The 21,846-nt window shown below is 43.2% G+C and overlaps 1 protein-coding gene across 2 annotated transcripts in view; it reads right to left on the reverse strand.

Moving 5' to 3' along the window:
- LOC308077766 (putative E3 ubiquitin-protein ligase HERC1) overlaps window positions 1-21,846 on the reverse strand; it is a 90,569-nt gene that overhangs the window by 41,884 nt on the left and 26,839 nt on the right. The window contains exons 28-48 of one of the 2 annotated variants that reach the window (XM_080418679.1): window positions 20,980-21,242; window positions 20,074-20,271; window positions 19,265-19,385; window positions 18,575-18,815; window positions 17,566-17,732; window positions 16,977-17,138; window positions 16,785-16,882; window positions 16,278-16,373; window positions 16,008-16,175; window positions 14,579-14,818; window positions 14,062-14,145; window positions 13,614-13,842; window positions 12,109-12,397; window positions 10,545-11,350; window positions 9,574-9,787; window positions 7,705-7,874; window positions 6,807-6,890; window positions 6,141-6,336; window positions 5,876-6,003; window positions 4,898-5,121; window positions 34-293 (exon numbers count right to left, since the gene is read on the reverse strand). In XM_080418679.1, coding sequence (XP_080274805.1) covers window positions 34-293; window positions 4,898-5,121; window positions 5,876-6,003; window positions 6,141-6,336; window positions 6,807-6,890; window positions 7,705-7,874; window positions 9,574-9,787; window positions 10,545-11,350; window positions 12,109-12,397; window positions 13,614-13,842; window positions 14,062-14,145; window positions 14,579-14,818; window positions 16,008-16,175; window positions 16,278-16,373; window positions 16,785-16,882; window positions 16,977-17,138; window positions 17,566-17,732; window positions 18,575-18,815; window positions 19,265-19,385; window positions 20,074-20,271; window positions 20,980-21,242 — 4,438 coding nt within the window. Of the gene's footprint in view, window positions 1-33; window positions 294-4,897; window positions 5,122-5,875; window positions 6,004-6,140; window positions 6,337-6,806; window positions 6,891-7,704; window positions 7,875-9,573; window positions 9,788-10,544; window positions 11,375-12,108; window positions 12,398-13,613; window positions 13,843-14,061; window positions 14,146-14,578; window positions 14,819-16,007; window positions 16,176-16,277; window positions 16,374-16,784; window positions 16,883-16,976; window positions 17,139-17,565; window positions 17,733-18,574; window positions 18,816-19,264; window positions 19,386-20,073; window positions 20,272-20,979; window positions 21,243-21,846 lie in introns of both variants that reach the window. The other variant, XM_080418678.1, reaches the window with a different exon arrangement.

Consider the following 21,846-nt stretch of genomic DNA (forward strand, 5'->3'; position numbering starts at 1 on the left):
TGCCGTTTTGATCCATGATTCTACTGCCTGTACCTATCGTGTTTGGAGCTCAGCTCCTCCAGGTTGGCGGCGAGGTACATTTCCCTACAGGAGTTGCAGAGGAGATAGAAGGGGAAGCTGGAGCCACAGTCGCCTCTGAACCAGACGTCCACGTAGGCCCCGGTGCTGTCGTAACCCCGGCGGGCGGTGGTCTGCCCGCAGCCTGGGTGCTGGCGCTTCATGTGGTTGCTGAACTGCAGGGTGAGGGTGCTGCACAGCTCACATTTCACCACCTGGTTCTGCTCCTCCCCACCCTAAAGAGAAGAGGAGAGAGAAAGAAAGCTGTCGCTAAAGTACGGAATGTACAGTTAAGAATGCTGGGCAATATATTTCGATATTATATCGATATAGTAACGAGGCTAGATATAGTCTGGGATTTTGGATATTGTGATTGGCCTAAATATTGTATTTTCCTGTTTTGGTTTTAATCACTTTAATCACAACTAGAAAAGGATTCGCATAAGTGACATTGTTTTTCAAGGTGGCCCCTCAACCAAGCCCCCAGAGTTGCTGAGAAACATTGAAGCTGCCACCCCAGTGGCCAAAGCTGGAACTGCAGGCGGGGAGAAATACATGCACGCGCAAAACATACTGAGAGATATTTATATTTATACATATAAATATGTAAACATATTATACATACATACATATGCATTTACATATAAATATGCATCTCGAGTGTATTTAATAAATATCTCGCGTTCAATCCTTGACACACGGGCTGCCGTTGAACGCAAAAAGGACACTAGTGCGCATGCTCATAACTCTATGGGGATACAAAATCGAACCAATAATTCTACTTCCGGCAGGTTTCCGGGTGCTTCAAAACGCCACTGAGCACATTCATTGAAATGATAGCTGGGGGCGGGGCAATCCGCCCTCTAGTTATATTATACCTCTATGCCCTCAACACGCTATTCCAATATGGTGTTAATTGGATATTGTGTTCAAGATATATGTTTTTTTTATTTTATAAATAGGCCCTGCCCACAATCTTTTAAGCTAATTAAAGGTTAACAGTATGGAATATCAAAACCCTGTTTAACTCTCATCGTCACATTACTCAGACCATTTGTACCTAATTGGCAGCGTGCTGATCGGTCCAGTGGTCTTACATTAAGTAAGGTACGTACGTACACACTGGACGACTTTCAAAGTCGTAAGATAGCCATAAGATTGGTCTGTAGTACACACTACACACTCTCTTTCTTGAAATCGGCTGTTAAAAGTCATGGTTTCCAGACTTCAGGACTGATCGGCGACAGGGGATTACACACTACAAGATTTTAAAAGGATGCGATATACAGATGCAATATACAGATGTAATATACAGACAGGGAATGTACTTTTTATTGTTTGTATTTCAATGCATTTTAATGTTTTCATCTTTCATGTTTGTTTTACTTGATGAGGGCAACTGTAATTCCCCACTGGGATCATTAACGTGGGCCTATTTCTAATGCATTCTATTCTCCGCATCTCTGCCGTCTGTCTGATCACGAAAACCCGCAAGATTTGAAATGATGGGGTACCATAAGTGAGACGGGACGCAGCTGATTTTTTAAATAATCAAACAAGCACCCAAAATAAATCTCATTTAGCAACTCGTTTAGCACCTGCCTGAAGCAACTTCCCATGAAAATTTGCCCCGCTGAACGATTAGCCCTGCTGTGTAACATGGGGATGTCCAGAGTCTACCAGGGCTATGGGGTTGCTATGGTGATCAATTTGCCTTATTAGGGAGATCAACAGGCGTCAGCTTCCATCGGCTTAATGGATTGGCCAAACACTGCATGACAGTTGTGCAGCTGAACCCGATATAAGTGATCGCACGCACAATAACACTCCATTCCTTTACGCAGTAAAGGCTGATCCGTGCAGCTCTTGGTGTCTGAAATGTTCTCTTGGACCGTGCATCTGAAAGGAGCACCAAGGAGGTATGATCATGCTGCTGTGGCAGTGGGACACAAGTTGTACTCCTTTGGAGGTAACTGTGGTGCGGAGACCGCCATGTCCAACACTGATCAGCTTGACGTACACATCTTCAACACGGTGTCTTTAAGCTGGACCAAGTTGCCTCCGGTGACAACTGGAAGAGGAGAAAGTCCCCTCGAGGTTCCTTCCATGCTCGAGGACCACACAGCCGTGCTGGTAGAAGATGTCATCTACATCTTGGGGGGGTTGGAGTACATACAGAAGTACTACAACAAGCTTTATGCATTTGATGTCGGCACCCACAGATGGTTCAAGCCAAGGATTTCCGGGACCGCTCCAGAGGCGCGGTTCGACCACTCAGCCTGTGTTTTGGGGAAGGTCATGTATATATATGGAGGATTCACCCAGCTGGCTGGATACACTAATGACCTCTTTAAGTTAGACACTACCACAATGGTCTGGTCTTTCGTTAACACCGGAGGCACTCTGGCACCGGCTTCATCGCGTCACTCCGCCACCGTCATCGGGACAAAGATGCTTGTATTTGGGGGCGTACGGCACCAGCACCATGACGTCAGAGTGTTTGACACAGAGACCAGCTGCTGGTTGAGCATGCCTTCTACGCAGCTTCTCCCACGACAACGTGAGGATCATTCAGCCTTTGCCTACAATGGAGAGCTGTACATATTCTGTGGCTGCAGCTTGAACCGGAACTTCAATTATCTGTGGAAATTCAATCCCGAGTCCTTCTCTTGGCTCAAGGTTGAGCCCAAGGGGAAAACATTCTCCAGAATGTCTGGCATGTGCTCTTGCATGGTGGGAGATCGCATCATCTTCTTTGGAGGATTCAACACGCGCGGTGACCTGTACATTTTGGACTTGAGTCCTAGTCTTAAGACGTTATGCAAGCTGGCAGTTACTCAGTATGGTCTGGAACAGTCGGGACTCCCACATGACATCAGGTGGGAGCTGACATCCATGACCATGATCCATGATCCAGGATACCAGGGGGGTCCCCAGCTAAATTAACTCATTGAGTGCCATTGACGTGTTTCACGTGTTTTACCGCAATGGCGCAACATGCCAATGACGTGTTTATTTTTTGGGGGGAAAAAAACGTTCAGAGCCCAAGATATCATAATTTGAAGATTTGCTGCTCCATTCACTTCTTGTTTAACTTATTACTGAAAAAGGCTGTATCTCGGCTCCTGAGCACTTTTTTTTACTATGTATTTTTGGCTGGCACAGTTTGCAATCATTTTTTTATTTCATTGGCACTGAATGAGTTAAATGTTATTTTGCTACGTGTTATATACAAGCTCCGCGCTATGAGCTTGTAGATCTGTTATTTTTTAGAATCTTGAAATCTTTTTTTTTTTTTAAAGGCAAACATTTTAACACAAATCTTTGCTTCTGGGGGTCCCTGGCACAACATATTTGCAGGTGGGGGTCCGCGGCCACATACATATCAATTTGGGGGTCCTTGGCACGGAAAAGTTTGAGAACCACTGTTCTAGACGGCTCGCCACCAAGGCCCCCCAGGACCAGGAGGGCTTTTTGAAGCAATATTTGACGATAAGTGGCCAACTCTGGTACTGCAGCCCCCAAGTTCATGCCTCAACCAATGGGATTGACACAGGTTCGCTCATGGAGGTAGTTCATGACGTAGGACACATGAAGGACACTAATAAGCACGCTCTATGGGCCCCCCTTCCGGTAAGACAGAGATACGTCAGGGGAGTATGCACTCATTAAATGAGCTGGTGTGGCTCGACACGCCATAAAAACAGACAAAACACACAGACATGATCTATGAAGTCAGTGCAATGACATCAGTATTATGACATATCAGTCATTCCACATTCAATCAAAATTAAAGCCCAATCTGATGTCTGTTGACTTGGAATATAAAGTAAAATATGTGAAAAAGAAATGCAGGGAGTTGCTTTCTTGACCTGCTGGCAGCGTGCACAAGACATTTGGCCAGTGGTCAGTCCAGTGGTCTGAGGATAGTTGCGGGGAACAAACAAGACACATACACCCACAAATGGACCCTTAAACAGGTCTATCTGGCTCCATCTGCACACTCTCTGAGTTTAAAAAAAAACACTGTAGTGTATATTGGGATCCCAGAGAGAAAAACATTGTATCTGTGGCCTAATGCATCATACTGGGGGTCCTTGAAATGAAAAAGACAGACTGAGACCATATCACGATATTGCGAAATATAGCGATTCGAAAAATCACATTATTGATATCGTTGTTGTCGGGTGGAAACCTCATTATGTAAAACAACAACTGCAACTACTACATTACACTATACCACTACGCTATACTGTATATTATCTTAACATTCGTATACCATTATATACTGTATACACATTATTGTTGTACTATACTATATTATCATATACTATGTTACACTATTATATTTGCTACTATTGTTATTGTTCCTACTTGTATCTCTCTCTGTCTCTCTCTCCCTCTCTCTCTCTTCTTTCCCCCCCGACACAGTCGAGGCAGAAGGCCCCTCCCACCCTAGAGCCTAGGGTCTGCCTGACGTTTCTTCCAGACTGTCGGGTCTCTGCTCTACATGTAAAGTGTCTTGAGACAACTTGTTGTGATTTGACACTTTAATAAAACTGAATTGAATTTAATTGAACTGTTACTTTTCTGGATTCAAATTCAAAAACAGCAAGAACAGCAGATCTAAAACCTCCAAACATGTCGTGATGCGATGCGTTTTGAGCTTGTAGAACAGCTACTTTTGCAACTTTTGTGTGACACTATAGTATGACGAACCAGCAGGGCATTCTTCCACGGAAAAAAAAGGAAAAGGAGATAAGAGGTTTCTGCCCAACAGCGACAATACTGTCCAGCCCTAACGGATATAGCAGCTTTTTAGCGTGTCACTGTACATCACCTCCACCATCTGGAGCGTCTCTCTCTCCAAGCTGAAGAAGGCCGGCGTGAGCAGTTCCTCGTAGGGCTCTTCGTGGTACGCGTCATCAAAGTCGTCCATGTACCCCAGCTCTGACTCCTCCTCTACGGAGTAGGGGTGGAACTCCAGCTGCTCTGGCCAATCAGAAACCCCGATGTCTGGATGGTACAGCTGTGGGAGAGGGTTGGGCGACGGGGACGGCAATTCTGAAGCGGAAAAAGAAGAGCAAAATCGTTGCCGTCAGGCAGAAACGGTTTTGCTTTTCATAAAATGGAAAAGAATAGCCTGCTTTAAGCGTTTCAATGGACCCAATGTAGTTATTATTTAGTTACAAGCTCTATAAAATCCAGTTTATTGGAACTTACTAGGAACCATCTAGGTTTTGTCTTTCTACAGCAACAAACATATATGTATGGGAGGTTGATTACTCTAAAGCACAATGACAGATTACCAAATACAAACATTTTGGGGGATAGCTTTTTTTTACACTATATATATATAGTGTAAAAAAGAAATCCTGTAAGAAAGAAAAAGGAGAAAAAAAACCCTGATTGAGTGTGTACACTTCCATTCTACCTCTAGGCCAGAGGTCTTCAACAGGGGGTTCGGGACCCCTAGGGGGTCCTCAGAGTTACTACAGGGGGCCGCCAAATGTTGAAGACTTTTTTTTGTACATTAACCACTTGAACCTTAGCATCCCTTTTCTGAGGAGAACTTTAGCCAAAAATAGCCGATCTACAAGCTCACAACGCCTCGCGCTGCGAGGCGTTGTGAGCTTGTAGGTCTGCTATTTTTTAGCAAAGAGCTAGAGATGTAGAGGAGGAAAAGAGCAGACAATACGAAAAAAAAAGTTTAATCTGAAACACAATTTTATACAATATAGAGGGGGGTCCCTGCTACATCTCGCTCTCAGCTAAGGGGGTCCTTGGCCTGAAAAACGTTGAAGACCCCTGCTTTCACCTGCCCTCCTGAAGGGGGTCCTCTGACCCAGGCCAGAGCGTCGGCGTCGTGCTGGAGGTGGTCTGTTCCTGGTCAGGTGGACGTCGAGGAAGTTCTCCCTCTCGACCAATTCAAACCCAGGCAACATGCTGCAAAACAAGACGGCACATGTTACCTCTGGTACCTCCTACAAAAGTGGTTCTCAATGTGTGGGGGACACACAGGTTGAGAACCAGTGTCCTACACCACCATCAAAAACGGTCATGTCCATGGTAAAATGGCTGACCTTTCAGTGGGTTCACTGGTGGGGGCCTCTGGGCACTGCACCGTCTCTGGCCCGTCAGGAGAAGGGCTGTCGTCAGGAGCACTGCCCAGTCTCTGGGACCCGCCGGCCGGCGGGCGACCCTCCTCGGTCAGCGGGTGTTCCAGCATCCAGCTGGCCAGCAGCTCGATGGCTCGAGAGTCCACCTCACCTTCTACCTCTGAGGGAGAGAGTCCACAGGAGATGTGAAGTGTCAAAGAGTGTTAACACAACATTCAATCCGGGAACGCATGTGTCATTTTAGGATTTCTTTGGGCTATTCAAAAATAGCAGATATACCGGTACAAGCTCATAGCGCGGCACATGAGCTTGTAGATCTGCTATTTTTTTTGAAAAATCCAGGGACCTCCAAAAGCAAAGAGTTTAGTTACAAGTGTTCGCTTTAAAAAACATAAATTCGAAGATTTGCACAAATGTTCACGATTTTTCAAAAACAGTAGATCTACAGTACAAGCACTCGGTAATGCGCTATGAGCTTGTGTATCTGCTATTTTTTAATAACCAAAGTATAATATAATGGTTAAAGTGGTTAAAATCTAAAACATAGCCAGATGCTTTCCATAATTATTTTTTGCTTTTCCATATAATCCATAATGGGTTTAAAGCACTGATGGTAGACAGTAGCAGTACCTGCTGCCTCCATGGCCCGGTAGATGTGTCTCATAGAGAAGCCCATTTCCAGCAGCCGACTGGCGACAAACATCTGAGCCCGTTCTAGTGGTTGAGAAGAAGGAAAAGGAATAGAGAAACACAAAACAAAAACAATCCCACACATCCATCATTTAACAGTTCCCTTATAGTTCAATCAGCAGATTTCCCGAGGACAGTATAGTCATCAACTCCTTCCAATGTTGTCAAATAATTTGTTATGCATTTTTAAAACCTACAGTAAATGAAGAGTTACTTCATATCAAGCACAATCAAATGAACCCTTTATGAATAATGTATAATGAATTAAGAACAACACCAACACTGTTGCCATTCAAGCAAGTGGCGGGTACAAACTATGAGTGCAGTGCATGCACTTGTTCTACATCATCTGGTCACTGGTAGAGCACATTAACATGCTTTATTTCGGCACCAACTCACAGCAAAAAAACAACTCGACATTAATCAGACCATGCAACACACAGACAGACTGTTACCATTGAGCAATTGTTCATGTATTTTTTTAAATATTTTTACTGAGCGGCAGGACTGGATTTGAAATCCTTAGAAAATTATACCTAGAACAAATATATAGTTGCTAGTATTTAAAACCAAACTGACCATCATCAGTCCCTTTGCATTGATGACCCCCTGGATATCAGCAAGCCGATAGCTAAACTTTAACCACTTAAAGGATAACAACATTATCTTCATATAATTGGTCAGCACGTCCACTTTTCTATGGACTTGAATTCATGGATTAAAAAAAAAAAAAAGTCGCATTCCTAAGCCAATAATTTGGTGACCAGTAGGCAACGGTTCCGGTAGAATATGAAGAAGTTTGAGAACCACTGCAGTAGAGTCTGTGACTTGTCCTTACCCAGGCTGCTTCTGGCCAGCGTGCTGCTAGGGCCAGGCTCCAGGAAGCTGGTCTGCTGCTCTGTGAAGGCCTCACAGGAAGCAGAGCTGGCCAGGCTGAAGCAAGGGTGGTGCATGGGGGAAGTGTTTACCAAGCCGGCGAGCGAAGGGAACCGAACTAGCACCATCTGCCTGGAGGGAGCCAAGACACATACCAATAACAACAATATATTTTGCTGACGGAAGTGCCGACGGCAGTCATATTTGAAAAGTTCAACTATAGTATAACGTGTGTGCGCTCCAGGTCGACTTTCAACACATGCGTCACAAGAATGAACAAACCACGTTTCCCCTTGTTCAAAAAAAGTAAAGTGTACTAGGATTGTCAAAAGTATCCATACTTTGGTACTTTTTCGATGTCACGTCACGTGTTTAAAACGCTTTAATTCCGTTTATCTCAAAAGTATCGAAATGATTTTTAAAAAGAAGAATTGTATAAAAGTTAAAAGTTCTGGTATCGTGACAACCCTAAATTGTACTGCAGATATTTTTGCCAGTATTGACTGAACCCTCTCTCAACAAGCCGAGGTGCAAATACGGTTCTGTTCTTTGGAGCGGGGGTGGAAGATACAAAAACTAGTTCAAACGTTCTCCAAGTGAGGGAGGACAATTAGTCCTACTCAGCCATGGCTAAAGCCTGATTTATATTTTGGGTGTCCGCTACAAAGTGTTGGCCGACCAAAGATTTGCGGTTCAGTGGCTTTGTTACAATAATAGCAACCAGACACCAAGCCCAGCTGAGGTCTGTTTACCTTCCACAAACATGGCAGCCAAATGTCTTCATTCATAAAAACAAGTAGCAGAGTTGTGAAGTAGCATCATCACCAATGGCAGAAAGTATCTGCTTTGATATCAGATATATAACGATACTTTGTTGCCAGAGCATAAATAGGCTTTAATGAACACTTTGACGCACAACACCGCACTCCCCTTTTGTTGTGCTGAACTGTGATGTTTTGTGTGAAGGCCTACATGTTTCTCTCTGGTTGGCACAGGGATCAGTTGGTTAGCTCACAACAAGGCATGGGCAGATCGAGCTGGATGCTGGGTTAAACAAAGCACAGTCTGAATCTCTCACACGCCCACACGTTCAACCTAAACTCACCCATCCGCTGGGCCTCAGGTGAACTGCTGCTACTGACAGACAGAGATCTGTTGCAATCAGTAACAACACCATAGCCTAGAACTATGGTTGTATCTGACTGATCCTATAAGAACATCTGGAACATTTCTGAATTTTCAGTTAACCAACGTTTTAATTCTCGTTCATACAGAGCCAAATCTGTAGCCACTCAAGAGTAGGGGTGCAACAGTTAATCCAACTAATGAATTGAATAGATTTATTTTTTTAACCCATTAATACGCATCTGTGTAACCACTTTAACCATTATTTTATACTTTGGCTATTCAAAAATAGCAGATATACAAGCTCATAGCGCTACTTTTACTCAAATCTTTGCTTTTGGGGGTCCCTGGAACAACATATTTTGAGATGGGGGTCCGTGGCCAAATACATATCATTTTGGGGGTCCTTGACAAAAACAGTTTGAGAACCACTGATATTATAGCAATATACGTTTTTTTAAAACTGTTAGGATTTAGAAGACATTTTCATGATAAAAAAAAAAACAGATCTACAAGCTCATAGCGCGGCACTCGCTATGAGCTTGTATATCTGCTATTCACATCAATTTGTTGATCTATAAAAAATTAAAAAAACCTTAACCAAAAACATACTTCTCAAAACACTCAGAATAATCACTAAGAACGTAAGCGACAGTTGCAGCCCTACTCAAAGGTGTCTGTGAATCGGGCAGTGGTCTCTACTTACTGTAGGAGAGTGATGGGAAGGAAAGGGTTAAAGTTCTCAAGGCCGTCCGTCTGCAGTCCCGTCAGCAGGGAGGCGGCGAGGTCGTTAGACGACGACGAGACGGAGGCTCCGTCCGATTGGCCGAAGATGGCGGTGCCCTCCGAACCCGTGCTGTAGAGGGACACGGAGCTGGAGGACTTGGAGACTGGCTGAGAAGATGAGTGGTGGCCCGGGTCTGTGGCAACGAGGTAGGAGAAGAGATCAACGGTGAAAGATCACATTAAAAAAAAACGGCATAGTAGGAAGTAGGATATGAATACTGACATTTAACTAACCAATTTTCATAATTGTTCATGTACAGTAACTCATACAGTAACATTTTTAATTTCTTTCTTGCTCTTTTAACCCATTAAGAACGGGAACGCATATGTGTCATTTTTAGATTTCTTTGGCTATTTAAAAATAGCAGATCTACAAGCTCATAGCGCTTGTAGATCTGCGATTTTTGAAAAATCGTGAAAATGTGTGCAAATCTTTGAATATATATTTTTTTAAAGTGAACATTTGTAACTCAAATCTTTGCTTCTGGGGGGTCCCTGGAACAAAACCTTTTGAGATGGGGGTCCGCGGCCAAATACATATCTAAAATGTGTTGCATCAGTGGTGCTCCAACTTTTCGATGTCAAGGACCCCCAAAATCATATGTATTTGGCCGCGGACCCCCATCTCAAAATATATTGTTCCAGGGACCCCCAGAAGCACAGATCGGAGTTAAAAATGTTCACTTTAAAACACAAATGTTCAAGATTTTTTTCCCCAATAATGCAGATCTACAAGCTCTAGCCAAAGAGATCTAAAATGACACAAGATGCTTTCCCGGTCTAAATGGGTTAATGTATTTATTATTATCTATACGTATAGGAAAGCCAGGGGTGAAAGTGGTTGACAAAACAACAATCAGAATCGAGATGAAAAATCCAAAATCCACCTACCTTTGCGTTCTTTGGGTCTTTTGTTTTCATGCAGCTTACTGAGAGCTCCTTTGTAGATCATGACCTGGGCCCGTTCCAGGTCGGCCAGAGCCACGCTCTGTTTGATGGGACACGGCCTGACCGCCCACTTCACCATGCTCCGCACCACGTACTGCAGCACCGACCTCAGTTCGGCGCCGTCATCCCCGGCTGTGCAGACTGCTGCGGCCTGGTTGAGGTTGTTGGGGCTGGGAAAGGGGCTCGTGGGAGAGTCGTTTTTGGGCACTTGGAGCACGTCCGTGAACTTCCCGCTGCCGAGAATGACGGCCAGAGATTTCAACGCCCCGAGGAGTAGGTAGGACACTCTGATTCCTCTCAACTCGAGGGCAAAGGCCTCTGCTTTGGGGGTTTGAGGAGTTTGTTGGGTCTGGGTTGTTTGGGAAAGTAGAGTGGAAGTGATCTCCTGTTGGTCACAGACCTTCGTGGCCGCTTTGGGTAAAGAGCTTAATAGTAAAGTTTCTCTTTCGACCTTCTCCTTGAGTTCTTGCCTCTCATCATCGCCCATCAGCCTTCCATCTTCGTCCGACATGACACGGGCAATGTCCTCATCCAGGTTCCGCTCCAACTCACTGCGGAGGACGTTCTCCTCGTCCGGGCAGCTCTTCTCCGAGGACTGACATTGGCTTTGAGGCCCTTGTCCCTCGGGCTCCTCCAGGAGCCCCGTCAGACAGACCAGATCCAACAACACCGACGGTTTGATGCCTCGGAGTCGTGTGACGTCAAAGTGCAGCGACTCGCATGGCTCCAGTGAAGTGATGAGCGTGTCACTGGGTGACCAAGAATTCAGGAAGCTTGGTTAGTGAAGGAGGGCAAAGAACACAACCCACAGAGACACAGCAGACAGCATGGCAGCGGCAGGAAGGAGACAGAGCATCAGCGGATTGGAGAATGAAATGAGAAAAAAAAAAGAATGGGAGAAAAAGGAAGAAAAGAAGCTAGGTGAAGATCAGAAGGGTTAACAGAAATAAAATGGAAAGTTTAAAATGGAAATTAACAGAAAAGACAAATTTGTGAAAAACAAAAAAGGGTATGAATGAATGCATGTGTCGTCAAAGAGGCTTTCAAAATAATCAAATAAATTAACCAAAACGGATTTAAGACATACAGTACCACCATCAATACATGGTATTGTCCATTCATTGACATCATATATAAACGTAAAACAATTATTATTTTTTTCTCGATAAAAAACTGTTTGAGAAGGACTTAAGGAAGGACAGTTAAATATCTCTTCATACATTCTTAGATTAATCTCTTCATATATTCTAGGCAAAATAAGGAGCTTTTTACACAGTTACATTACTTGAAATTTGGAGTCTGAACATTTAATGTTAAGACCAAAGTAAAACATAAAAGATATATAAAATAATACATAAAAAAACTAAAAGGCTAAAGGGCAATCACATCCATTGAAAAGCCCTTTTAACTGCTCTTTTCCTTTCTACACACATTCAGGCTTCCTTTTAGAAAATCAATAGAATGGGAACAACAAATTGGGTGCCGCTGATTCATGAACGTTTAGTACCTGAAGGAGAGGTCAGCCTCTTCCCACTGGAGTTTGGCCAAAGAGCTTCCCTCCTTCATCACTCCCAGCAGGGTGGCCTTGCGCCCGGTGGGTTTATGGACACACAGGCCCCCGGCCCGGAGTCCACTGTCTACCCCGCCGATCACGGCCAGCACGGGCCACACCTCAAAGCATAGGTCTGCCAGCTGGGCCTCTGACAAGCCCAAAGAACCAGCCATGAAGCTCTCTGTGGCGCTACGAGCCTGATCTTTATGCTTGTCCTTCTCTTCATGGAATCGGGGGCTGGAGCCTTTAACAGAAAGAACGTGAGTGAGCAAAGAATACAATACTACACTGTACTGCAGTGACTCTAAAAAAACGTTTTACTTTCAAGGACCCTCGGTTTGATATCCATTAGATCACACACAGACCACAGTGTTAATTTAACTCAAAGCGTAAACATGTTTGTACACACACATACAGACACCCCAGGTCAGTTGAAAACCAGTGCTGTACTGCAGTGGTTCTCAAACATTTTCGTGTCAAGGACCCCCAACTTGACATTTATTAGCCCGTGGACCCCAATTTGAAAAGATATGCAATGGACCCCCATAGGAGAAGATTTTTACAGCTCTAGCAGTGATTCTCAACCATTTTTATTTCAAGGACCCCCAGTTTGACATTCATTAGGCTACGGACCCCCATTTAATGGCATTTCTATCTCTGGGACCCCAATTTATATTGTACAATCAATGTTACCGGTAATTTAACTCTGAGAGGGTACAAATGGAACCATTGAGATTGAACCATTTGTACACTCTCAGAGTTACAGACCAATAAGGATCCATTTGATTCCTAACTAGCCATCATTTATCTGGGGACCCCCTGGAACTCCCTCAAGGACCCCTGGAGGTCCCCGGACCCCACTTTGAGAACCAATGATGTACTGTATGGCCTTCTGTTACCCCACCGCTATAGGCCTGACCTCGACTAAGTCGACTAGTCGACTGGTTAGTCGCGGGGGGTCCGAGTCGACTGCGTGTCTCTTAGTCGAAAAAAGAAAAAAAAATGGCCAAGTCTACACCTGCAACCACACGTAAATTCCACTTTATTCTTCTTATTCCTCGTCTTTGTATTGGTATTGTTTGTGTTGGAGCGCCTCAGTGCGGCTGCAGAGTTCATGTGCAACCTCTTCCAGAGAGAGATAGAGACACTAGAAACTCTGCTGGAGACACAAAACAAACTGTGTACACTTGGCCCTTTGAAATAAAATGTATTTTGGCCCCAAAAAAATATATATATATTAGTCGAGTGCCAGTCGACTATTGGCAATTAGTCGCCAATTAGATTCGACTAAACAAATCCTTAGTCGGGGACAGGCCTACACCCCTAACACACACACACACACACACACACACACACACACACACACACATGCCCTTACCCCCTTACCCTTAGTTTTACAGTCTGTATTATTTTACTTGTATGGAAGTTGACACAATAACGTGCAAAACATATTGAGTCACCTGTTTGCTTGAGGTTCCCAAAGCTCCCGTCTTTAATGTGCGGGCCGATGAGGTCCAGGCGGCTCTGGATGTGCTGGTTGATGTGCGGGCTCCACTGGTCACACTGGTGCAGCTTGTGGAGGAGCTGCACCGTGGCCTCCAGCAGCGCCGTGGTCCGAGGGCTGCACAGGGGCTCCCCGGGCAGCAGGTCACAGGGCATGACCCGCATCTGAAGGTCAGATATCTCCACCTGAGTGTGTGCAAGAGCAGCAAGTTAAACAAGAATTAATTGGATATAAACCATATCCAATTATGTGTTGCGCATGACACAGATTACACGTGTTAAAGACATGATGTGTGGATTTGTGTGATTGCGAATGATTTGCATGAACTTTTCATAACATCAGATTAACCGTGATAAATAATGTCAAGTGTATGATCAGAAGGATATAATCGTTCAGTTAAGTACCTTTTCTCCTGGATTACTGCTGTAGAACAACACACAGGGGAACAGCTCTGTGGCGGACACGTTTTCAAATGCTAACTTTGGCTCCTATAGAGAAATACAATTAGACAGAGAACACCAGCATGTTGGACTGTAACTGTACCTTGCAGTGTTAATTTTGTCGACTAAAGCTATGACAAACATTTTCGTCTGCACCTTTTTCTACGGACGAAGACTAAATAAAAACGTTCTGATGACTAAAAACTATGACTAAATATATTGACAATTTCGTCAACAAAAATAAGAACTGGACGAAAGTGTTGTGAGCTTGTAGATCTGCTATTTTCGGCATGTAGCCAAGTACAAATCAGGCATTGCGACACCGTCACGGCCTGCCAAAATACATTTTAGTCTACTAAAACTAGACTGATATTTGAACTTTTCGGATGACTAAAATATGACTAAAACTAAATTAAATTTTATTCAAAAGACCATGGCTAGAACTAAAATCAAAATATGCGGTCAAAATTAACACTGGTACCTTGTTGTTCTTTGAGAATGAGATGGTGTGGGCTTCCATGTCCAGGATGCAGGTGATGGTGTCGCCCTGGGTGAAGGGGGGCAGGGTGCGAGGCTTCTCCCCTCCGTGGTACAGGCTGCCGCTGTAGGCGCGGTACAGCCACATGTCAGTGGTGGTGTACAGGTTGTAGTCCCCGATGGGCCAGCGGGAGACGCCGACGCATGTGCCCTCGTTGCCTTTGTTCTCCTTGGTGATGTTAAACTGAGGAGATACGGACAAGTTGGCAGTCAGATAAAAAAAAAGACTTAGAAATACTACCGAGAACTACTGATTTAGAAGGCATTTGTAGAATCGGCCTCGGATCTTAATGGGTTAAAGGGATATTTCACTTTCAAAAAAACTTTTGGTCATTTTATCGTCTACTCAGGCCTTTGTGAGCCCCCCAGACAGTTCGATTCAGTATTTAGATATTTGATATTCATTTTATCAGACACGCCCCCTTCCTATACAAACCCATTGTAACTTCAAACTCCATTTTAACCATGTTAGATTCATCGAAAACACCCGTCCTTGGTTCTGGTGACTCACCCTGCCCTCCTAATGCGTGAGGGGGCCGTGTTTTTCCGATTAATTTTTTCATTTATTTAATTAAATTTTTTATTGTATTTCTTTTTTTTTCATTTTCCAAAAGAAAATATTTAAAATAAATGAAAAAAGTAATTGAAAAAACACGGCCCCCTCCACGTATTAGGGGGGCGGTATGAGTCACCAGAACCAAGGATGGGTGTTTTTGATGAATCTAACATGGTTAAAATGGAGTTTGAAGTTACAATGGGTTTGTATAGGAAGGGGGCGTGTCTGATAAAATAAATATCAACTATCTAAATACTGAATCGAGCAACTTAAAAACTGTCTGGGGGGTTCACAAAAGCCTGAGTAGACGAAAAAATTACCAAACGTTTTTTTGAAAGTGAAATATCCCTTTAAGTAACTTCTTTTCTTACTAAAGCTGTTACTGTATATGTTGTGCATTTATGCATGACATGACAAACATGACATAATTGGGTTATTGTCTCTCTTTGCTGTCTCTCAATTGGCTCCCTCATCTCAGGTTCATTCATCTCCAAGGAGCCCTGTCCAGTCACATTCCACCTCCTACAACACTCTGCTTCAACACTCCATTACACCACTCATCAGGTATTGGAGGAGTCGAGTCCTCCAATAACTGACAGCCACCTCCTATAAACTGCAAAGCCCCATCTACCTGCAATCTCTGTGGCTTTTTGATTGGCTTCTGGCTATAGAGAGACACAGCTTTGTATGTTGTGCTTCAACACAAATAGTTCCTAGTATTGTCCCTTTAGCGGTAGACCACCATTGAGGGATATACGTAATAAGCATTCAAAAGATAAATGTCTGTACTGTAAATATGATTGAAAAAACTCCTTACCTTCCATATAAAGCAACCAGAGGAGATGGAGGTCGTGGCCAGACTGTAGCCTTTCCCTCCTGAGCCGTGGGAAACAATGTTCCCGTTTTCCAATGAACAGCAGATCAGCTTATAAGGGTCAAAAGAAAAATTTCCAATAGGAATACATTCATCATCGCTGCCGGAATCCTAGAAAACAAGACGTTAGACATTAATACAATAATATTCACAATGTCAAGAAAGTGTACAAAAAAAATATTTCTCTGCCGTGTTATAGATTGAAAATATTACCCTAGTTGTGGTTTCAGACATCTCCTCCTGGTTCTTTTGAGCTAACGGTTCCTCCCACATGGTGACAGAGAGTAATCTAAACAGCTGCTCAACGATCTACACCGAGACACAAAAGGAAATGTGTTCATTTAAATGCAATCATCCATAACTAATGAATAAAATGTACAGTAACGTTTTTGTATAGTAACCCTTCATCACATCCTGCTTTTCTTTGCATTTTTTTTTAATCATTCACCTGTACAACATTAATGAATTAACCCATGAGTCTTTTGGACATTTTTCCTTCAACGATGGTCAACAAGCAGTTCTTTCTACACCCTGTTAAATTGTCCATTTGTAACTCTGAGAGCATACAAACAGTGTAACAAAAGGGTCCATTTAGTTACATTTGTATACTCTCAGAGTTAAATGAACACTGAGGATTTTACTGTGTAGCATAACAACTGACTGAACACACAAGATGACCACACAAGATGAATGACGTCATATTTAAACAGTCCATTTTACCTGTTGAATTTGAACGGGCTCAGAACACGCCGGTAAAAGTCCTTCTAGAATGTGAAAGGACAGAAGTTTGGTTCGAAGGTTCCGGAAATGTGGAGAACCTGTAAACAAAGGCCAGTAATTATTATTATTATTGCATCGAACATTTTGAACAGCACATTGTGGAAGATATAAGGCATTGGTGTATTGTTTTACCCAAAGGACACTTGTGGGAGATGATGTCCATAAGTGGATCAATCCACTTGATAAAAGCAGGGACCCTTTTGCTCCCTCTTAGCGACAGGATACGTCTCAGAAACACAAGGAAGTCAGCCAGCTGAGACTCTACCACTCTGCTTGTCTGCATTATCTCCATTCCTGTGTGGAAGAACATTTAAACCAGATTAGACCCACCAAATAATAGTATAGTATAACAGTGGTTCTCAAACATGTCAAGGACCCCTAAATTGATATGTATTTGGCTGCAAAAGAAAATCCTCACAACGTGTCACATCATGACGCGACTGTAGATCTAATTTGGCTGGGGACCCCCTGCAACCCCCTCAGGGTCCCCTGGGGGTCCCTGGACCACACTTTGAGAACCACTTATAATGCCGTAATGTATATTGATTCTTGTGGTGTAACAGATGATTGTCAGAAGGCCAACGTTTTTTCACTGTTCAAAATTGTGAGAATATACTGTACATTATACACATAAAATGAAATAGTGTGGCTGAAGTTAAAAAAAAAAATGTCCAGATGTTCTTTTTTTGTGAACAAAGAAGCCATCTTAAACGTGCCTTACCATCTGGCTTTGATCTGTTGCTACAGGAGTCTATCTCTGTCTCCTCCACTGTTTTTCTCACTGCTGCCTCCTGCTGGCGGAACGTGTCCAGGAGAGTCTGCAGTTGCTTACACATCACCTCCATTAAAGCCTGGGATACATCCAGAGGCAGTGCACCCTCACAGGAGCTGTATTCATTGATTACAGAGGTATTTCAATTCAATTATATACATTTTATAATACACTAATCTGAATCACTCAAGTTAGGGCTGGGCGATATAGACAAAATCAAATATCACAATATTTTTGACCAAATACCTTGATATCGATATTATTGCCATAATTTTATATCGTGACGACACAAGTGGGTTTGTAGATCAACAGCTACAGCATTTAAAATCCCAGAGGACATCTAGTCTATCATGATAACCATATTAATCCATTAAGACCGGGAACGCATCTGTGTCATTTTAAGATTTCTTAGGCTATTAAAAAATAGCAGATATACAAGCTCATAGAGCTATGAGCTTGTAGATCTGCTATTTTTGAAAAAATAATCGTGAAAATGTGTCAAATCTTTGAATAATATTTTTTTTCCAAGCGAACATTTTTAACTCAAATCTTTGCTTATGGGGGTCCCTGGAACAAAACATTTTGAGATGGGGGTCCGCGGCCAAATACATATAATTTTGGGGGTCCTTGAGAACCACTGATATAGAAACATACGTTTTTCAAAAAACTGTAGGATATAGAAGACATTTTGTAGAATCCCCAGAAGCAAAGATTTGAGTTTGATGTTTGCTTTAAAAAATATATATATATTCAAAGATTTGCACAAATTGTCAAGATTTTTCTAAAATAGAAGATCTACAAGCTTGTACCGCGGCACTCGGTGCCACGCTATGAGCTTGTAGATCTGCTATTTTTGAATACAGCCAAAGAAATCTAAAAATGACACAGATGCGTCCCCGGGTTAATATCGATATATTGTCCAGCTCAAACTCAAGTCCAGATGTTTGGAATTATTCACCTTGCAGCTATGGCCAGTATCTGGAGCAGGCGGGAGCAAGCTAATTTGACGGCTCCACTCAGCAGCATGGGTCCGGACAAGGAGGCAGCCAGCAGGCTCTGGTTCATCAGCACGCACGTGTTGTCGGTCAACATGGACAGGGTCTCCAGGATGCCACACTTGACGACCAACACCACGTCCATGGGCTGGTAGTGGAAGTTCAGAGCAAACACAGAGGCTAGGAGGAGATGCTGACTAGAGCCTGGGAGAGAAAGAGAAATGACATTAATAGCACAATTAAAACAACCACAAAAATAACTGGTTTGTGCCAGGAGGGGGAGCATTGCATTGCAGTAGAGGTGCACCAGTTCTATAATTAGCTAAAAGTTTCAAAAATACCAACAATAGCAGACACGTTGTGAGCTTATAGAGAGCTTATAGGGCTTACGTGAATAATCAAATTAATCGTTTAATCCATTATAAAAAATCTATTTGATTTTTTTGCATTGATTTGTTGATTATATATAAAAAATGAAAATAAATTACCCCAAAAAACATGCTTCTCAATTATTAGACCAACCAAAAAGCATAGAATAATAGTTCGGCAGCAGCCCTGCATTACAGTAAAAAAGGCACTAAAATAATGAAATATCCAGTGTGCGTTAATAGATCCAAACACAGTACAGTAGCTACAGTAATCGTCCAGCTAACCTGTGGGCGCTCTCTCCAGCAGGGCCTTCTGTCTGAGGACATGCACCACCTGCTGGAAGAGGGTGTGCGCTGCAGACTGGAGATCCCTCTGAGTCATCATGGCTGCTGCCTGGGTGCCAGACTGGACAAACATCAAAAGAGAAACGAGTTACCGGACACATTTTGAACACATTTTGAACACATTTTGTCATCTTTTTGTGTGGATTGGTTATTGTGAAAAAAAATACCAGTGAAAGATTATATCGTTGCCGTCGGACAGAAACCTCTTATCTCCATTTTCTTTTGTGTTCTTTCGTAAATGAATGCCCTACTTCATAAATGGTGCATTCATATAGCGCACACTTTCATCCAAAGTTCTTTACATAGATTGTGCATTACATTCACACACCGATGGCGGAGGAAAATATGCAAGGCGCCAACCTGCTCATTGGGAGCAATTAGGGGTTCAGCGTCTTGCTCAAGGACACTTCGACACTAACTCTTGGGGGAGCCCGGGGATCGAACTGGGGACCTCGTGGTTGCCATCCAGCCACCCTACCGGCCACTCTACCCCTGAGCCACTGCCGCCCCCCCCATCATACTACAGCGTCACACAAAAGCATCAAAAGTAGCAGATCCACAAGCTCGAAACGCGGCGCGAAGCGAGGCGTTTTGAGCTTGTAGATCTGCTACTTTTGCTACTTTTGAATTTGAAACCTGAAAAGTTTTGGACATATGTGGTTTCTGGTTTCCATCCGACGGAGGCGATATTAAAAAAAAAATGTGTTTAATTGAAAAATGCACCCAGTATGAGTTAAAGGTAGTGATACCGTGTAGTGCCGCATCTCATCATTAGTTCCAGGTGGACATCCGATGATGGGTGCTCCCAGACTAAAACAGCCCGACAGGAACTGCAGCTGCACTGACTCCAACAGGCCGGGAAAACGTGGATGGAGGGAGGAGCCGCCGCTCTTCTCCTCCATCTCCAACAGGAAGGAGGAGATCTGACGCAAAGCCTCCAGCCGCACCTGAGAAACACAGAGGAACCAGTATTAAACCCATTAAGACCGGGAACGCATCTGTGTAATTTTTTGATTTGAGCTAAAAAAGCATTATTTTACATTTTGGCTATTAAAAAATAGCAGATCTACAAGCTCATAGCGTGGCACTCGGTGCCGCGTCTGGTCTGGTGACATCCAAATTGAATGTAGTTGCTAGAACAGTGGCGAGAACGGACGCCAACAAACCTACACGCCTGCTGCTTTGAAAACCAACCATATCACTGCCCCAATATGAGGCACCGCCAAAGACTTTTCTTTGGTTCTGCAATGCAGTTGTTTTTTCTCTAATTGTGTGCATCCAGTTTTAGCAACGAGTGCCGTTTCATTGTCCTCAGTCTCTAGTTGAGTGAAGTGCTTAGAGACCGACTTGTGAGCCTAAGTGCACAATGAGCAATATGAGCTACATGAGCTATTGATTGGTCCCTTAACATCCCTATTCTGGGCAGGTCATAATAAGCAAACATTCGGCGGAAATAGGCAAACATTAAGCGAAAATAGCAGATCTTCAAGCTCTACAACGGTGTGTCACGTTGTGAGCTTGGAGAATCCGCTATTTTTGCGATGGATGTACGATGACGAATATAGGGGTTTACGTGGGTAATGGTTAATTATTATCATTAGGGAATTATCACACTTTAATTGGTAGCTTAATTAAAATGGGGAAAATCCCATTACCTCTGCCCTCTGTTGCTGCTGGGATATGGCTACGGTGATGGCCTTGGGGTCGGCCTCGGGACACATTTGTTTCTCGGGCAGAGACGAAGGGGGCGAGGAGGACAGCAGGCGGTCCAGGCTCCCACATAAGAAGTGGAAGACTTGGCAGAGGATGGGCGAGCTGTCGGCCCCGCAGGGAGACATAGTGGTGGCGGTGGGACTGATGCACTGGCGCAGGCGTTCCCAGGCATCCTTCATGATGTGTAGAGAACACAAAGGCAACCCTAGAGCGGCCACACAGAGCAGAGAGAGGGTTATGGTAAAACATGATTATGTTTCGTGGTTCTCTCATCTGTTTTAACCCATTAAAACCGGGAACGCATCTGTGAAACCACTTAAACCATTTTTTATACTTTGGCTATTCAAAAATAGCAGATATACAAGCTTATAATGCCGTGAACATTTTGTGCAAATCTTTACATTTTTTAAAGCATTAAACATTTTAACTCAAATCTTTGCTTCTGGGGATTCTACAAATGTCTTCTAAATCCTAACAGTTTTTTTTGGTTGAAAAAACTTATGTTGCTATAATATTAGTAGTTCTCAAACTTTTTAATGTCAAGGACCACCCAAAATGATATGTATCTGTCCGCGGACCCCCCACCATCTCAAAGTATTTTGTTCCAGGGACCGCCAGAAGCAAAGATTTGAGTAAAACGTATATATATATATATATATATATAATATATATAATATATATATATATATATATGCTATTTTTTAATAGCCCAAAGAAATCTAAATGGGTTAATAAAAAACACTCCACAAGATGGGTGCCTTGGTCGTTTCACTTTTTTCCTCAGTATAGGAATATATTTGAACACAATT

The sequence above is a fragment of the Gymnoscopelus braueri genome, assembly GCF_963280865.1.
Source record: "Gymnoscopelus braueri genome assembly, chromosome: 22".
Classification (NCBI taxonomy): domain Eukaryota; kingdom Metazoa; phylum Chordata; class Actinopteri; order Myctophiformes; family Myctophidae; genus Gymnoscopelus; species Gymnoscopelus braueri.